This window comes from Sminthopsis crassicaudata, chromosome 1 (genome assembly GCF_048593235.1).
Source record: "Sminthopsis crassicaudata isolate SCR6 chromosome 1, ASM4859323v1, whole genome shotgun sequence".
Taxonomy (NCBI): Eukaryota; Metazoa; Chordata; class Mammalia; order Dasyuromorphia; family Dasyuridae; genus Sminthopsis; species Sminthopsis crassicaudata.
Genome location: NC_133617.1, coordinates 276796252 through 276816284, shown reverse-complemented (window position 1 = coordinate 276816284; position 20033 = coordinate 276796252). Strand labels below are relative to the sequence as shown.

General features: G+C 32.4%; 1 protein-coding gene across 12 annotated transcripts in view; it reads right to left on the bottom strand.

Moving 5' to 3' along the window:
* Window positions 1-6598: 6598 nt before the first annotated feature.
* Window positions 6599-20033, bottom strand: part of C1H8orf34 (chromosome 1 C8orf34 homolog) — a 391674-nt gene continuing 378239 nt past the window's right edge. For 5 of the 12 annotated variants that reach the window (XM_074278849.1, XM_074278845.1, XM_074278840.1 and 2 more), the window contains one exon: window positions 11479-12180. In XM_074278849.1, the coding sequence (XP_074134950.1) occupies window positions 12101-12180 (80 nt within the window). In that variant the 3' untranslated portion in view covers window positions 11479-12100. Of the gene's footprint in view, window positions 7323-11473; window positions 12181-20033 lie in introns of those variants that run through there. The other 7 variants (XM_074278844.1, XM_074278848.1, XM_074278846.1 and 4 more) reach the window with 6 other exon arrangements.

The following is a 20033-nucleotide window of genomic DNA, read 5'->3' as shown; positions in this document are numbered from 1 at the left end:
TATCCCTTTACTATTAATAAGGACTTTGTTTCCATACAGCATTGAGTAGCGAATTCATTTGCTACCAAACCTAACCGGTGTTTACTTTGGGAAGAAGAGAAATAATCAGACCCAGGAGGAAAGGAACTGACCTATCTCAGTTTAGAACCTCAGTTTACTCCTCATCAACTGGACTTAAGAGAAAAACAAATTGCAACTTTAAAGGCTATATTCAAGGCTTCTCTGGAATCACAAGAAACTTAGAGTATGACCTCGGGGATCTTCTAGTCCCCATGTATCTAAAATAAAAGGTTCAAGCCAATCAACTTAACATGATTCAAGATATTAAACTTCAGACTATAGCTAACTTCACAACAAAACCAAATTAGAAATTGAATTTTTTTCAATATCCTGTTTTTTCTCTCCTATATATTTGATAGTCTGTCAATGTCCTAGTCAAATGTTGCAGTCAGAAATGAAAATATTTTGGTAGATCAACAAATCTTAAATCAATTTAATGGAGTCTGGAAAAATGAATAGAAAAAAAATACATCATTATTTTCACTAACTTTTAAGTTAATTCAGTACTTCCTTTAATTATGGATATAAGCAACAACAACAACAACAACAAAATCAAAGTAAGGGTCCAAATGCTTCAACAAAATGTCAAAGGAAGACTATGATATACATAGAAAGTCCCTTATCTAGATGTTATCAAACCACCTCAGAGTATAGTGTGACTATCATTTCCTTCTTTTTGTATACTCATTTAATGCATTAAGATTACATTTATTTTAGTTGGCATGCTGCAATATTGATTTTAATAGAACTAATAGCCCACTAAAGCCATCAGATATTTTTCAGATGACCTACTATTATCTAATTATTCCTCTTCCATCTTTTATTTGTGAGATTTATTTTTAACATAATACAAAAACTATTCTTAATAAATTTAGTTGTATTAGAATGTGCCGAGATTCTAACCAATTGAGATATTTTTGCAACCGGACTATTATTCCATGTGTTCATTATTTCTTTTAATTTTGTGTAATCCACTGCATTGATTGTATCCTTCAAGGAGGATTTTTAGGAAATGGGGGCGTGAATCACACAGGTTGAGAGGGAATGGAGTAAGTCATCATCTGCTCTGTTGGAAAATACTCACAATGGTATAATCATGGGCTCATTGAAGCATAGAAGTAGTTTTATTTAAGTGAAAAATTCTAAATTATTTTCATCATTTAGGAAGAACTAAACTCAGAAGGATAATTGATTATTTCATAAGATGTCACTGAAATCTATAAAATATTAGATAATATTGAGGTTTTAGTGCTGCACCTTGCAGAAGCCCTAAAGACCCTATTAGGACATAGTGTTTCTAAGTAGGTGTTTTTGTATTAATTTTGCAAGAGAATAGTCATATCTGTCTACCTCACACAGTGTCTTGTCTTGATCTCAGCTGATCTTTTTGCTTTCACTACAACTCTAAATTTGTTCCAAAGCAAAACCAATTTCAGGGTATAATATATATTGAAAATTATCCGCCTCAAAGTTACCAGTCTAGCTTTTTTTTTTTTTTTCCCCTAGTGCTAGCACAAAGGAGCTCTTCCAGACAAGTCATTTTTCCTATAGAAATTGAAATTAGAAGAAAGAAAGGTGCTGGGACATTGAGTGCCTAGCAGAGGAATCCAGACAGTTCCTGTAAGAGCTGGATTTCCAAGGGCCTAACCACCACGCCACAAGGTCTCTGCCCTGCTTGATTCGACAAACCCCAAAACCCTATTGAGATTTGTGATCTTTTCAAAAAGCCCAAATCCCTTATTTTCCATTTGAAATTTAATTCTTTCTTGAGGTTTTAGGGCCATTTAAACCCCAAATCAAAGTAAGGGCCAGAGATCTACAAACCAAAATAAAGTGATACTCCCCTCAATCTGACTTGTCAAAACACACACACACACACATCCCACTATGCATATTCCTTGGGATCCAAACCATGAAACCTGGCATTACTCAAGAGCAGACTAATCTTGTATTGACATTTAATCTGCCTTCTAAATGCACCAGGCTCTCTTCTGAGTAACAACATCCTACAACATTTCTACAAAGCGCTCACTAATACTGCTGTGTACCATAAGAGAAAGGAGATCAGATTGGGCTCTTTCCAAATCCAAATGGTATTCCAAGGCATTAATGAATATGGTTCAGGGCCTCATTCAATTCAACAAGCATTTATTAAGCACCTAAACCCCTCATTTGGGGGTTTCTGTGTTAAGTCTCAGGAGAATTAGAACCAGATCTTTCAGGATGTGATTTTAAAGGAATAATTCATCAAAAGATAACCAGGAACTCAATCTAGAGTTTATTCAAACTATTCAAATCTTACATTATTATTATTACTATGGCACAGATTACTTTTCTTGCTTAAAATAGTCCACCTTTAAAAAGTAAGTATATACAATAATCTGGCCATAACTCAAAGGCAATTTGGGCAATTAAATTCCTATGTAAATTCAATGTTATCAACAAAGCTACCTTAATGTACAGCACTTTGCAGCATTTAAGGCATTACCAAGAGGCAACTTGTTATTCATGGATGGAGAGTTAGCCTTAAAGTCAGGAGCTGTTAGGTTCTTACTAAGTGCTAATGAGATATTAGGTTCTTACTAAGTGCTAAGTTGGTTCTTAACAATTCTCTGGTTCCATCCTTTAAGGGGAGTTTTACCCCTTTGAACTTCTGGGGAGAAGCTTAATGTTTAAAAGGAGCAAGTTCATTGGTAGAAGTAATTCTCTTACAAGCCCGTGCGTTCTCACTTGCCCATTTTCCGGGAGGATAAAAGAGCGTGGCACCCCAGAGAGCGAGAGTCTACTCTAGGTCAGAGTTGGCGGCTCTACAAGAAGAATCTGGCCGAGAGATTGAGTTGAGACAGCAGATCTCCTCCCAGAGAATGATAGGCAGTTTATGGAGACAACAGAACATTACAAGGAGCACCTTAATTCAATTCTCTGACAAATACTGGCTCTGTGACCAGAATGGCAAGTTACCCTCTAAATAAGGAGATTTTCTTACCTATACCAGTGAAATTACAAACCTCATTTCCTCTTCCTCATATATTTTCTCCCCCTTCCCCTAAGAAAATAACTATCTAAGGGTTAGTATTAACATAATTCCTCCCTACTAGATTTCTAAGGATGAGACCTTAAATATTTGCATACTCTATCCTGACTGAAGCTAGGCCTCCCAACACAGGGATGAATTCATTAGGCCAAAGTTAAGGCAAATCTGACTTATTTGCCCCTCAGACTTTTTTATGTTCTTCCATTCTCCATCACACAGTGCTTATATCATTTTCCCCCCCAAAGTAACTGGTTTTGAATGGCCTCAAATCCTTTCAAACAAGTGGTACTCTATTCTCCCTCACCATTGTCAAACTGTTTCTGATAAGGCAACTGAAGAATGCTTTTAAAGTCACTCCAGGTTTGTTTATTCACTGACAATATATACCAGTAACTGTTTTTAAATCTTTTTGTTTTTTTTTTTTTTAAACTACATATGATATTTAAGTGGATTCAGGCATTGTTTAAAGCCATCATTAAGCTTTGGGAGAAAAGTCTAGAAATTACACTGATACTTTCTGATGAGGTAGTAGGATTAAAAGTGATTTTAATTTCCTAATCCAAACTATGTAGATACTCAAAACTCTTTCTTGAAATAAATAAATTTATATGATAAGCTAGATTCAGTTTGATATTAGACATTTCACCTTTACATAAAAAAAATTCTCTTTTGTGAACCTTAATGATTAACCATCAAAGACCACTAAAATAGCTCTTATGCCTTTCTCTGGTCTACACTATCAAACTCGAACATCAATCACCATTTTTCATAATGAATGGCACAGACAGCTCATTCCCATAAGTGAATGGAAATGATTCACAGAGTAAAGCAAAGACCAGAGAGAACAGAAGGAAAAGGATGAAACAAGGTTCTCAAAGCATAATAACTATCCACAACTAGAGAGTCCAAGATAAATCCTGAAATTGATGCTGGCAGAATAATAAAAATTTGCCTGCTCTCCTAAAAGGGAGCTCATGGTGAAAAGCTCTAAACAAAACCTTTGGTGCTTTGTCACTACAACAGTGATTATCCTGGCTTAAAGACCATTTGAGGTAAGGTCTTTTTGTCAAAATCAAATGTATTGATGTAACTACATCCCTGGATGATATTTTAGTACTGGTTAGTTAAGAGAATTCTAGCTCCCACAATCTAAGGTAGGGAAAAGAAACATAAACAATTGTACAGTATTATTTTCTTTTAAATAACTCCAAACATACTTGTCCAGGATTTTGTGAACCATGCAGATGTAGTGTTTGATGAATCTCAAAGAAGAAAAGAACGAAATTAAAAGTGAACTAAAGCATCACTCATTCGAAGCTTCCATGCAATAAACAGACTGAGTAGTAACATATTAATGAATTTATCTGGATGTAAATTCTGAAATCTTAGCATCTGGACATCATGATGGTTTTGGTCAGTGTTTATTTTTTGAGTAAATAAGCAAAGGGAAAAACATTCTAGAAGTATAGCACAAATATTGCAACTGAGAATTGGCCCTGAGAGAATTCTTTCTACTTTTTCCTTAGGACACCATTCTCACTCTCCATATACTTACCATTCCTACAGATACAACTTGTTTATGCTCTCCACCCATGGGAAATGATATCTTAAGCTTGTTATCATTCTTCTGAGAAGTTCCCATTCACTTGTTAAGTCAGGCTTCTAGACTAAGTATAATTAGAAAAGTTAAGTTTTAATCTTGCTACCAGCTTAATGGTGTTTACAGGGGCAGATGATTTGAAAAGAAAAGGCTTTGACTTTCTTCTTCCTAGATAAAATGTGTGAGTCAACTATTTTGCCAAGTGCACACATAGTAGATTACCTCTAGATCACCTCCAATAGCCTTTTTTTTTTTTTTTTTTTTAATTGAAGCTTATTTCCCTAAAGCCCTTCCCATTCTTACCCCACTCCTCTAAACATTTGTCATTACTTACTCTGGCTGTCTTATATTGGATCTATTAGTGCTGGAAATTTTCCAATGCAGGAAAGATATTCTGAGGTTGAGATTCAAGTGACAGTGTCCAAATTTAAGAGGAGAGGTTTATGAGATTGTGTTGATAGAAAAATAATTATTTGGTATTGGGAAATTAGTTTCAGGTAGGCACAATATTATTTCAGTTAAAAGATGGATTTTTCTCAGAAACACATATAATTAATTGTAAATGAATTTATGACTAAAAAATTGATTTAGTTGGGGTTTTGTCTATCTATAATCTTAGTAGGGATCCCCAGTGATTAAAAAAAAATTAAGATATGATTGAGCTCCAGGTAAATGAAAACTTTTTTGGGGGGTGGGGGTACTGCTTGGACATGTATATAAGAATAAAATACATACAGGAAAATCATATACAAATATTTATGCAACACAAAAATATAGAAGAAAATCATTTCTTCTTCATTTTTCCTTTTAGTTTCATTAAATAACTTAGCTATCAACAGTCCACACCATCCTACCCAATGTTAATTTGTGATTGTTATGTCATGATGATTAGTATTACTTAGGAAGGCTAGCAAAGTCATTCATAGAAGTGGTATGGGTATGCTACAATGTCCAAGGGAAGATTTGCCCCATGACATTTCCCCTAAGCTTAGAATTTTAATCACTTAAAATTATTCTGCACATCCTTGTTCAGGCTCTCTGATTGCATATGAATGCTGGGTGCTGTTGCCACACAAAAAAAGGTCTAGCAGGAGTCTAAATACATCACACCAACTCCAAGCATGTAAATTAGACACTATGGTTCTGGATTAGCACAACTATTTGGAAAACTGAATCCTCATAATGCTTAGCATTTCCTTCATTAACTATTAGATAATGAGAATTTTCCAGGTCTGGAGAACTTTTAGTTGGGGTCTGGAAAATATTTCCAAATACTCCCCCCAAATTTGGAGTATTTGGAAACCCAATACTTTGATCTATGAAGACTCATACCAAAAAGTGGTTGGAGAGTAGAAAACAAGTTAAATGAAAAAAATGTATAGGTAGGACTCTAGGACTAGGGGAAAAAGTGGTTCATATATTACTTCCTCATTGTCTTTAAGCAAATGAAGGACTATCATTTTCATAAAGAAATAAGACAACTTCAGATTTATATCTTTCCAATGACTAAATGTCTTCAATATATGTCTATTTGGTTAGAAGCTTGTTGACTAACTTCATGGATTCTCTTTCTATATTTTTTTAATTAAGCTTTATATTTATTTTTATAAATACTATTTTCATGAATTTTTGCTTCCAGAAACACAAACTGGGCTTCAGTGTGTGAAATGAATATTCTTATTCCAATGATGTAGTTTCACTTTTTTCTTTTTTTTAAATTTTTTTTACCATGTAGTAACTTTTCAGACACTTTTTGGGTAACTAGTTTGCATGCAATTAATTATACAGATTTATATATTAAAATACAGCAGTGAAACATGGGTAACTTGAAACAAACCAAAAACAAATGGAAAATGTGCTAAGAAAATTATTTTGGTAACATCAAATCACTATTGAGCATCAGTGTATAAACATGTTCAAAAATGTAAATAAATGTTATCTTATTTTAAAAAGTTCATATGAACAGTATTCAAAATTGAATATATGGGCAAACATTATCCATTGCATAAGATATTCTACTTTTCTTTTGCATGCATTTCATTATGTGTGTGTGTGTGTGTGTGTGTGTGCTCACCATGAAGCAATTCCCCTCTTAAAAAAAATAAGATTAGATACTTTAAAAAATATCAATTACAGAACAGCACGAAGAACATTTTGCAGGTAACAGTGACTAAACATCTAACTCCATGAAACTTGAATGGTACATTTTGGCACACATAGGTAAACATGTTAATGTTTTTTAATCTAAAAAATGTGAAAATATTATAAAAATATATGGAGTAAAAAACCTTACACAAGTTAAAATAGAGTCTTTAAGCAAGTCATTTGCATTGAACAATATTTAACATATCAAATTTCCATCCAAAATAATCAAAATTTGACTTATCTAAATCCCAGAACACTGACTAAAGAGCAGCAGTTTAGACTAATTTCCCCAAATTTTCTGTTCCATACTTAATGTGCACATTTCAACATTACTGGTAATATTAGTTCCCCCCCATTTATGATTAGAAAAAATAACTATTCTTTAAGTTATTATTTACAATGTAAGCAGATCTGCAGGTTGATTGCAAAAATTAATAATTTCTTTAATAACTATGTGTATATTCTTCGACCAGCTTCACATACCTGGAGAGAAAGACAGAGAAAAAAAGAGAGAGAATGTTTAATATATAGATAACAATACTTTTAAAAACAGCTTATATCACCATTTAAAATTCCAGATTTACTAGATATGTATAATTCACAATGACCATGGACATATACCATTGTCCAAAATACAGTTATTGTTGTAAAACTTTGTTATTTGGTAAGGCTATACTTAGAATATGCTTTTGAAAGTTAGGCCAGAAAACCTGAAGGTCTTCCCTTCCCAGATTCATTCATTCATTCATGTATTTAGATTTTTTTGGACTAGGTGAAAGAAGAGGTTCTTTGCCTCGATTGCTATTTAGTCTTAATCATTAAATTGGTGCAGCCTCAGTCATAATGAGACCAGTTGAGGACATTAGATTAAAAGGGCCAAGGTCCCCCACTGCATCCCTGGCCATTTTTATTGTCATAATCTAGATCTGACCACTGGACCCAGCTGGCTCTGGAGAGGAAAGTGAAGCAGGTGACCTTGCCCAGCCTTCCTTCACTTAAATCAAATTCACTTGCACATCACAGTATCCCCTCTCTAATGTCATGGTCTTTTCAAAAGCGAAGTACAAATAATGATTCTGGTAGGAAAGATCTTGACCCTTTCAAAAACCATATATCTTTCTGTCTTCTCTTCCCCAATTCTCTTAATGAATCTTCATATAAAATAGTCTCACGTACCAAAGGCTATTTTGATTGACCTCTTTTGAATATGTTCTACTTTATGAAATTTCATTTTTTTACCCAATGATATGACACTCTGAAATGTGACCTGAACAAGGTAGAGTACAAATGAATTATTACTTTCCTATTCCTGAAAACTATGCTTATCTTGATAACATGTAAGAAGTTTTTGGCATAGCACTTTACAAAACTGACTTGTATTAAATTTGTAATTGACTAACACTTCTTATTCATTTCCCCAAAATTTGATGCCTAAACATACTTTTCTCCCAAAATTGACTTTTTGAAAAAAAAAATATAAGATTTTATATTTATTCCTATTCAATTTCATCTTCAGACTTCAAACTAATACACATACGCTTCATTTTATTGTGCTTTGCAGATATTTGGGAGTTTTGTTGTTGTTGTCTGGTTATAAATTGAAGATCTGTGGTATCCCTTCATGCAACAAATCTATTGGCAACAATTTTCCAACATCATGTGCTCACATTTGTGTCATATTTTGGTAATTCTTGCAGCATTTCAAACTTTATTATTATATCTGTTTGGTGATCTGTAATCAGCCATTTTTGATGTTATTACTGTAATTGTTTTGGCATACCATGAACTGAGCCCATGGAAAGGTCAACTTAATTGATAAAAATTGTATGTGTTCTGACTGCTCCACCTACCAGCCATTTTCATTTCTACTTCTCTTCAAGTCTCCCTATTCCCTTAGACAAAACAACATTTAAATTAGGCTAATTAATAGCCTTGCAGTGACCTCTAAATGTTCAAGGGAAAGGAAGAGAAAATTTCAAGCTCTCCAGATTTCTCCCACAAACAAAACAAATTTGTGCCTCAGGGCAACATAGACTAATGAAAAATTAAGAAGACTTGAGGTGGAACAGGGATCCTCAGGGGATAACCCGGCTTGAAGAAGGACCACAGACTGGAGATTAACCAATGTGAAAGGCAAACACCTCCAGGCTAGCCCAGTAGAAACACCAAGTGGGACTTTCTGGGACCAGCTGGTTTTGGTTGAAACCTCAGTAGAAATTACAGAGATTTCACCTCCTAGACACCTTGCTTGAGTCAAGGGTCTGAGTCCAAGAAGACTGAGGGAACATCTGCTGATAAGGAACACCAGGCTTAACTGCTACAGAGATATTTTCTTGGGCATTCAACCTGTGAATGCAGAGGCAGTGAGCCAGGGAAGCTGCTGGCTGAAGGCCAGCATTTGCAGGAGGCAGAAGCATTTAGTTTGGGGTCCCAAGTCAGAGGGGAGATCTGAAGTGCAGCTAGAGGCATCATCCTCCAACCCCATGATTAGAAATGCTTACATTAACAGATCCTATTTTTTTTTAAAAAAATGAAACAGCAAAGAAGAACCCAACCATAGAAACTTACTATAGGAATAGGGAAGACTGGGATTCATCTTCACCAGAAGACACTGAAATAAAAAGATATTTTTCTACCCCAACGAGTAATATTAAATGTTTCCCTGCTCAGAGAGAATCCATAGAACTCAGAAAAGATTTAAAAATAAAATAAGAGACATTGAAGAAAAACTAATACACACATACATATATACATTAAACCATCCAAGAAAAATAAGAAGATTATGGAAAAAAGTTATTCAACTAGAACAGGAGATACAGAATCTTAAAGATGAGAATTGAATAAGGGCAAGTCAATGAAGCTATAAAAGACCAAGAAATAGTAAAACAATATAAAGAATTAAAAAATAGAACAGAATATGAAACATCTTATTAAAAACAAAACAGATCTAGAGAACAGATCCAGAAGAGAAAATATAAGAATAAATTGACTACCTGAAAGTTGCGACCAAAAAAAGAACCTTTACACAATAATGCAAGAAATAATCCAAGAAAATTATTCGGGAGTGATAGAACATGAGGGAAAAGTAGAACAGAAAAAAAAAAAAAATCACCAATCACCACTTCAGTGAGTTCCTTTATGGAAAACACATGGGAATATCATTGCCAAATTTCAAAACTCTCAGATCAAAGAGAAAATTTTGCAAAAAAAAACAAAAAAATTTTTTTTGAATATGCTAGAGCTACAATTAGAATTGTACAGGATTCAGCAGCAGCCACAATAAAAGATTGCAGGTCTTAGAATCAGTTATACTGGCAATCAAAAGAATTAGGTCTATGGCCAAAAAATATCATATCCAGCAAAAGTATCCATAATATTGATTGAAAAAAATGGACATTGAATGAACTTGCAAATTTTCAGGTCTTTCAAACAAACTAGAACTCAATAGAAAATTTTAGCATATAAAAAACAATATCCTAGGATTAATTTCAAGGAAATTAACATGGACAATTTGTTTTTTACATAAAAATGTATATCATATATTTAAGATTGACATCAGTAATTGAATTGCTCAAGAGAACAATTTATACAAGTGAGGTTCAGAGGAAGAATAGACACTGGGGCATTAGAGGGTGGGAAGAGGGCTCATAGTCCTGAAAACCTTCTCACATTGGAAATGGGTTAAATAGGCAACACTACATTCTAAAAGAAACTTTAAAATTACATGGAAGTCAAGGAGACAATTCTCTTATTGTGGGTAACATGATTCTCTTAATTCCACACAAAAATGTAAAGATCCTTACTTTTAAGTTTCCAATGGGGCAACTAGGTGGCACAATAAATACAGCATCAGATTTGGAGACAGGAAGATGTGAGATCAAATCTAACTTCAGATATGTACAAATTGTGTGACCTTAGATAAATCATTTGAGCTCTGTCTCAATTTCCCCATCTGTAAACTGGGAGTAATAATAACATTTACCTTCCAGGAATACTGTGAGGGTCAAATGAGATAATAATTGTAAAGCACTTAGCACAGTTTCTGACAGACTTTATGATTATACTTAGGTCCTTTAGTTATCCCTATTTTATTAAATATGATCCTATGAAAAATACAATATTCTTATGTTTTGCTTGGTTTAAATTTAATTTAATATCTTTAACATGATTAGATACTCATAGTATCTCAAAGTACTTTTTAAAGTTTACATCTTAGAGAAATACTTTACAATCTGTTAATATTCCACAGTGCAAGATTGTATAACTAAGAAGCTTTAGAAGTGATACCATGTCTCCTGATTCCTAAAAAATTATTCAATATATAACTATTTCTCATTGATTCTGAAGACTACTTATAATTTTAGGACACTAACAAGAGAATCAGTACAATCCATTCTAACTCAGTGAATAAGAAAATAGCATACACTCCTTCTGTATGTTGTTGATTGGAAAGAATGAAAACTTATAAGCCACAAATGCATCAACCACAGTTGAATTTCAATTCAGCATGGCTAAGGGACAGCAATTATCATGGAAATGAAATCCTTTTCATAATAAAAAAATATTGTTTTAGGAAAAGCTTCAAACTCCTCCTTTATATAAAATATATAAAGTATAAAGAAAGATTACTTTCTTTTCTTTGCTTATCTCTATCCACAGTAGCAGAACTAGTTAATATTTAAAAGGTAGAAAAAGACAGAGGAAAATCAAAGGATCTATATAATTTACACACCAGATAAATAGTCTCTGTATAAGCATAAATTGTTTGTTCTATTTTGGGTGCTATTTAATATCTGCTGATTTTGTAGAATATATATCCTTTTTCTTAATAGCTTGGTGTGATGAAACAACTATATAATAGTTTGACAATTACACAATTCTATTCAAATGCATTTTGAAGTATTCCATTTTTCTTAAAAGCATAGGCAATTTGATAAGCAAAAAATTGCAACTACAGGATCAAGAGGGTTGAACTCTTAAGTAATGTGATACAAATAAATTTTTTTTTACAAAAGTTGGTTTCAAAAACTAAGATTGCAGAAGACATTGAAGAGAGATACTAGAAAAACTGTCTTCCATTTGAAAAAAAAAACATCATCAAGCATTTTACACAGATTTAGTAATGTGGTGCAGCTTACTGCTTAAGTGTATATATGAAGTTGGTAATGACAGTTCAGTCAGCTAAAATGAAATAAAAAAAAAAAAACTACATAGAACCATTTTATAGAAAGCCTTGATAATCAGAATCAGGAGTTTATACTTCATTTGGCAGGTGATGATTTATCATATTTTAGCTTTTGCTTATTGTTGGAATGGTCATTAATGTATCTTCTGCTGTCATCTGCAAAGAAGCACACAATCATTTTTTTTAATAGAACAATAATATTCCATTACTTTCATATACCATATCTAATCCAGCCATTTCCCAATTGATGGGCATCTATTCATTTTCCAACTCTTTGCCACCACAAAAAAAAAACAAAAACAAAACAAAAAAAAAAAAAAAAAAACAACTATTACAAATATTTTTGCACATGTGGGTCCTATTTCTTTTTTTATGATGTCTTTGGGATACAGGCCCAGTAGAGACATTACTAGATCGAAGGGTATACACAGTTTGATAGCTCTTTGATCATAGTAACATACTGCTCTCCAGAATGGTTGAATCAGTTCACAACTCCACCAACAATGTATTAGTGTCCCAGTTTTCTCACATTCTCTTCAACATTTATCATTATCTTTTACTGTCATTTTAGTTGATTTGAGAGGTGAGAAGTGGAACCTCAGAGTTATTTTAATTTCCATTTTTTTAATCAATAGTAATTTAGAACAATTATTCATTTAACTAGAAATTGCTTTTATTTCTTTGTATGAAAAATTGTCTATTCATATCTTTTGGTCATTTATCATTTAGGGAATGGTTTGTGTTCTTATAAATTGAATCAATTTTCTATATATTTTAGAAATGAAACCTTTATCAGAATCACTGGCTGTAAAGTTTTCTCTCACCTTTCTGCTTCACTTCTAATCTTAACTGTATTGGTTTTGCTTGGCCAAAATCTTTTTAATTTAGTGTAATCAAAATTATCGGTTTTGCATTTTATAATGTTCTCTAGTTCTTTGGCCATACATTCCTCCTTTCTCCACATATCCAAGAGGTAGACTATCCCTTTTTCTCCTAATTTGCTTATAATTTCACCTTTTATATCTAAATCATAAACCCATTTTAATCTTATCTTGACATAGGGTGTTAGATGTTGGCCAGTGTTTAGTTTCTGACATAAAATTTTCCAGTTTTCCTAGCATTTTTTTGTCAAACAATGAGTTCTTATCTGAGAAGGTAGAGTTTTGGGATTTACCAAACATCAGATTACTGTAGTCATTGACTATTGTGTCTTGTAAACCTAAATTATTCCACTGATCCATTACTCTATTTCTTAGCCAGTATCAAATGATTTTGAAGATCTTTAGTTTATGATATAGTTTTAGGTCTGGTATAGCTAAGCCACTTTCCTTTACATTTTTCCCTACCTTTTCTTTTGAAATTCCAGATGAATTTTGTTATTATTTTTTTTATCTCTAATAAGTAATTTCTTGGAAGTTTGATTGGTATGGCATTGAATAAGCAGATTACTTTAGGGACAATTACCGTTTTTCTAATATCAGCTCAGCCTTCCCATGAGCACTTGATATTCTTCCAGTTGTTTAGATCTAACTTTATTTGTGTAAAAAGTATTTTGTAATTGTTTTTATATAATTCCTGGCTTTGAGTTGGCAGGTAGACTTCCAAATATTTTATATTATTTACAGTTATTTTAAATGGGATTTCTTTATTTTTTTATCTCTTGCTGCTGGCTTTTGTTGGTAACAGAAAACTGTTAATAATTTATGTGGATTTATTTTATATCCTGCAATTTCGCTAAAGTTGTTAATTGTTTTTTAGTAATTTTTTTTAGCTGATTCTCTAGGATTTTCTACATATACTATCATATTTGAGGCCCAGGACTGAACATAACATCATAATACTCCAGATTTGGTCTGACCAAGTTTAGTACAGTGGGACTATATAGTAGTAGTAAAATAAGAACCCTTGTTCTAGTCTCTATAATCTATTTTATTGAAGTATGATTATTTTTTTTCTTTCATGTGACACTAACCATATCTTCACTCACTTGTACTTGTGAATGCACAGATTATAAACATACACACATATTTATATTGTATGTGTATACATAAAACCTTAGTGTAAGATTTTACATTTATTTCTATTGAATTTCATCTTAACACATTTAGCTCATCATTTGAGTCTGTTGAGAATTTTTAGAGTTCTGAATTTATCTTTTAACATGTTAGTTATTCCTCCAAAATTTTTATCATCTCAGAGTTTAATAAGTGTACTTTCCATTGATTAAAAAATGTTACCTAGTATGACTCTGTATTATCTACCTGAGAAATTCTACAGGTACCAGATTTTTCCTCTTAAAAAGCAAAATTGCTTTTTTTTTTTCCTTTTTAGTTTAGTTCAGGATTAAACCACGACTATGTGTGGGCCTTCTTAGTATGTATGAAAGAGGGAGAGTCATGTAAGTCCTTCCTAGATTCAATATTAATCAAAGTTATAAAATAGATGCTAATAATTCTTAGATACCTCCATTGAATTACTCAACTAACGCAGAGTTAAAAACTAGGTATTTATGGATAGTTTGTCCCAGACTTTTTTAGGGTGGGTGGGAAATAGTAAATATCCCTGTCTAAAAGCTAAGCATTTGCCTTGTTTGTAATCAATAGAAAACCAGCTAGGGTTGATGAACAACAGTGCTAGAAAAATTCCTAAATTCAGAGGGAAAAAGTAATCAGTTACTCTAAGTATTCAACTTGTCTGTTAAAGTGGGAGCTGGGTGAGTAAACTCAGAGGAACTACATTACAGACACTACATTAACATCTTTTAAATTTTATAATGAGCCATTAATGACTGGTTTATGGGTCTGGTCATTCAATTAGTTCCAAAATCATCTAGATATACATTTTTTCCCATGTCTCTCCATTTTTATACAAAGATAGCATAAAAGACTTTTTTTCCCACAATTTCTTGGTTAAAGTCTAAGTGAACTATATCTACGAATTTTTCTGGTCTATTGGGAAAATAACTCTGTCCAAAAAGAGTAGTATGATTGGACAGATATGATTTGCTCCTAATGGAACTTCTTTTTTTTCCTATTCTATTTCAAGCTGTTCAGAAATCATCCACTTTATAAAATGCTCTAAATTTTGTCAGGAAACAAAATAAAACTTACAAATCTATAACTAGCAGACTCTTCTTTCTTGCATTAAAAAAACGAGACAAGATATTTGCCTTCTCTAGGCCTATATGACATTTTCAAAGCCAGTGGTTTAGCTCAGGGCTTCTTAAACTTTTTTCATTCACAACTCCTTTTCACTTGTGAAATTTTCAAGTGACCCCAGGTATGTAGGTGTATGAAAGAGGTATACAAATCAAACATTTATTGGTAATAAATCACAATTTTGTGATCCCCTCCACATTTAGTTATTAGACCCCAAATGAGGTTTTGACTAATAGTTTAAGAAGCTGGGGTTTTACTAATAAAAATTCTTACTATGAGTCTGAATGTAGTTCACCTTGGCTTAGTAAATTGAATCAAACAAAGTAGTCTTCTTTTCTATTTTTTAATGTAAACAAATTATTTACATGGTGTCTCCTTCATTAGAATACGGCTTCTTTGAGGTCAAGAATTCATTTTGTATTTCTTTGCATCCTTCACCTTTTGCTCAATATGTGGTAAGTAATAAGTCTTAATAAACCCTTCTTGACTAATTCATCATATGACCTGGATTTCCACCCTTTATGTCTTTTAGGTCTTTTAATTTTTTTTTTTTTAATTTTCATGTCAAGGATAATTCTCCTTTCTTAAGAACAAAGGCAGAAAATAAGCTGGAATAATTCCACAAATATTCACTAAATATACACTACATCCAAGACACCATGCTAGGTATTGATGATAGAAAGATAAAAGCAAAACAGTGGTCTTTTTCTAATATACCTTTTTTTAAATTACCTTCTTTTACTTTTAATCAATCAATAAGCACTTATCAAGTGCCCATTATATGCCAGGCATCATCCTAAATACTAGGGATAAAATGACAAAGAACAAGAATCCTTCTCAAGGAGCTTACATTCAGCATCAATTCACCTATTCTGAATTTTAGTTTTCCTCTCTGATTATTATCTTGACTGTCTGTTCTCATAGACCCATGCCAAGAGTAGTATTCATTCTTCATTACCTTCCTGGCTTCCTATACAGGTTAGGTTACTGGATTTTTTTTTTTTTCTCTTTTTTTGACTTAGCAATGGGGCTAAGTGACTTCTCCAGGGTCACACAACTAGTAAGTGTCAAAAGTCCGAGGTCATATTTGAACGCATGTTCTCCTGCCTCCAGGGCATGTTCTCCTGCCTTCATTCACTGGTCCAGCTAGTTACCCCTGGTTGTTGGGTTTTCTAAGCCTCCACCAAAACAATTTCTTAGATTGCTTTTTTCTGCCCTCTGAGACATGAGATCTCTATTAAAGCAAGAATGTATCAGACACTGCTGTTAGCAGAATAAAATTCCTAGCAGATGTGTGCATAATTGAAGTCCCCAATCACTATTATATCTTCCCTCTTTGCCAGCTCTTTAAAATTTGTTTCAGGAAAATGTCCATATCATCTCTTTGTTTCAAATGTTTTTATTTTTTTCCCCTTTAAACCAAATCCTGTCCACCATTCATTTCCCAGCAGATTTCTAGGAACAATTCCATGAACTTTCTTTGATCTAATCCTTTTCAACAACTTTTTAAAAATGGCTAATCCCTTCTCTGTAGATGTAAGTTTGGTTGTAGTGGAGCATTTTGAGAAATCTTGATTTAGAAAATTAGCTCTAGTTACACTCACAAAAAAATCTGTACTCCTAAATGGTAGCACAATAATTTGGTTTATAGATTTGAGATATTTCATCAGTACTTGAAGGTTGAAATTTTCAAGAGAAGTTGGTAACATGTTGTTTTTTTTTTTCTATTTGTTGCAATATCAATATATGCAATGACCTAAATAAAACCTAGCTTGATATGTAATCATCAAACTCTTAAAATTATTTTTATTTTATCAATATCTTAATTTTATGTTCATACTATATAACATAATTTTCTGTATTAATTTGCTTGAAATGAAAATTTTGTACTCATAATATTTGTTTAATTCAATACTTTATTGGTTGGAAGGATTGTTTTTGCTTTTTAATGAATCATATTACCGTATACTTTCCATTTCAATTTTTATTATGAAAACATAAGTTCTAATGAAAATAATTCATTTCTTGAACTTATGTTCCTTTGTATCATTCCAAAACAGAGCAATTTTGTTTTGTAAAATGGAGGGAAAATTTCCCAGAAAAAAAACCTAAAAATTCTTCTTTTCATATTTGTTTTCACAAGGAAATATCATATTAAAAGCCAAATTTTCCCAATACCTAAAAATAGAATTTTATTATTCTATCTCTTTGAAAGTGTCCCATGGTCAGTGAATATAAACCTGTTTTTTTTCTTCCTTTGCAAAATAGAAACAATAAAACTCAATGCTTTACTAGAAAATAAACACCAACCCTTTGTATATACAGGGGAAAATATTCTAATCTTATTTCTAAATGCTACATAGTTGATGCTATGAATTCAGTTAAGAAATCTCAGAATCATAGCCTCATAGAATTATAAGTTAATAACTCTAGACTTAGAAAGGTCCTCAGAATCAATCCTGTTCAGACTTCTTCATTAAAAGTTGAGGGAAAAGAGGTAAGTCAAGTGTTAAGAGTCTGAAGGTATCAGACTCAAGGGTTATTGCATCTAAATTTTATCTAAATAATAATATGCAGGACAGTATCTTTGACAAGTTGTCATTTAATGTTTGCTTTTAGAGCTCCAAAAAGCCCCAGGGGGTGGTGGAGGTGGTGGTAGTGGTTATAGTGGTGGTGGAGGGAGAACCCCACCATAGTGCTCTAATTGTTCATTTTTTCCTAAAAGTGAAAAATTTTAATATGCAAGTCTACATTTTCTATCTTGTTGCTTCTTATTGTGCCTGAGATAGCCGAATCACAACTCTCGTCCTTCTTCCAGATGACAGCACTTCTATTACATGAAAAATTGCTATTACCCTCTCCTGTCTTCTCTTCTCTGCATGAAACATAACCCAGTTTCTTCAAATGAATCTCATATGGCATTATGTCCCATCCTCATCCTGGTAGCTATTCTCTGTTTATATTCCTGTTTTTCAAAGTTCTTTCACAAATATTTCCCTCAGGACAGAATACTGTAGTGACTGATAGCTACTAAAACATTGTGTTAAATATTTCAGTTTAAGTGGGACATTTTTTGGTCATGGTTTGCTCAGGATATATGTTTATCAATGTAATTTCAGTCAAATGGTAAAATAATTTTTGTGACTCTTATTTTCCATAGTTAAAATTATTTTCCAGAATATTAAAAAAACCAAAAACACCAGCAATATATTATGCAGATCCTTTCACAACTCTACCAAAGTAGGCTTTTTTCAATTTTTTTTTTTTTTTAATTTTGTGATTTGACTAGGAAAAAGGAAAGTGAAATGATTTCTGCTTTTGCTTTGGACACTGTGCTTCTATTTTGTTCTTCTAAATCACATTAGTTTTTTTTTTTTTTTTTCTTTTTTGGTTTTCTAATTTTGCGATAATATTTAACTTGCAGCATAATAGATCTAATGATTATATTCACAGAAACTATTGTCTCAATATGATAACTGACCCCTAAATTTCATTTTAAAATATAAAACTGAATTTAAAATTCCAAGTGTGGGGTTTTATATATTTCTCCAATTAAACTAAACTTTCAGGTGTAGTTAAAATTTCTAGATTCTTAACATGCTTGGGGATTCTTATTTTATTAGCTTTTTTCCCTAGCTTTGTATCTGATAAGTTTGCCATTGTTTATTCAAAGTTATTTACAAAAATGTTGAATGTTCCAGAATCAAAGTAGATTCCACTATAGTCAATTTTCCACTCGGTACCAAAATGACTTTCTGAAAGTATGAGTCTATTAATGTCTCACTCCTATCTCAATAAGCTCCAGGGACATCCTATCTATTGGAGGATCAAATATAAAGTCCTCAGCTTTACATGTGAAACTTCTAATACCCCAACTTCCTATATTTTTAGTCATTTTCTTCACTCACTTTCATATAGTCTACAATCCAGCTGTACTGGCCTCTCTGCTTTATCTTATGAATTCTGTTCTTTCACCCATATGTATGCGTGGGAGCATAGCCCAGTGATCTCTTCCTCTTATTTTTTCTGGCATCCTTTAAATCTCAGCATAAATCTTACGTTCTGCAGAAAACCTTTCCTAGAGTCCATCAAACTACTAGATTACCTTTTATGCATACAATCCACCACATATTCATACACACAAATAAACATGTATGTATGTGTACATATACATCACACACAAATATAATATGCATGTGTGTGTATATAGATAGATATTTATATGTTATCTCTATTAGAATATCAGTTCTTGAGGACAGGAATTGTTTTTGCCTTTTTGTGTGTGTGTATTCTTAGGGCTTGCATAGAAAACACGTAAAATATTTCATTTTATTGTTAATTAATTTTTACTTTAATTTTTTTTGTTTAAGTTTTTATTGAAGTTTTTGTTTTTTGTATTCTCCTGGTATCCCTCCAGTTCCCTATCCCAGAAATCCATCATATATCCACAATAAATGGTAGTTCTAAAGGCAAACAAAAAAGAGGAAAAAAATCAGCATGAATTCATCAATACACTGAAAATGAAATGGCTGCTATAACATGGTGATAAATACTTCAGCTTTAATAGGCCATGCTTATTTTTTTAAGATCTCTTTAGAACATATGCCTACCAATAGAATTTCAGTCGAACGATAAAGTCACTCTTTGTTTTACATAATAATAAGTTATATTCTAGCATATATAAAAATAAACCTATATATATACATTGTGTATTATGTATGTAGATATATGTATGTCTATTGAAAATATATGTACACGTATATGTAAACGCATCCATATATTTTACCAATTTATAGCTTTGTCAGCAACGAAGTATTATACTTATCCTTTTACAATATATCCAAAATTGAA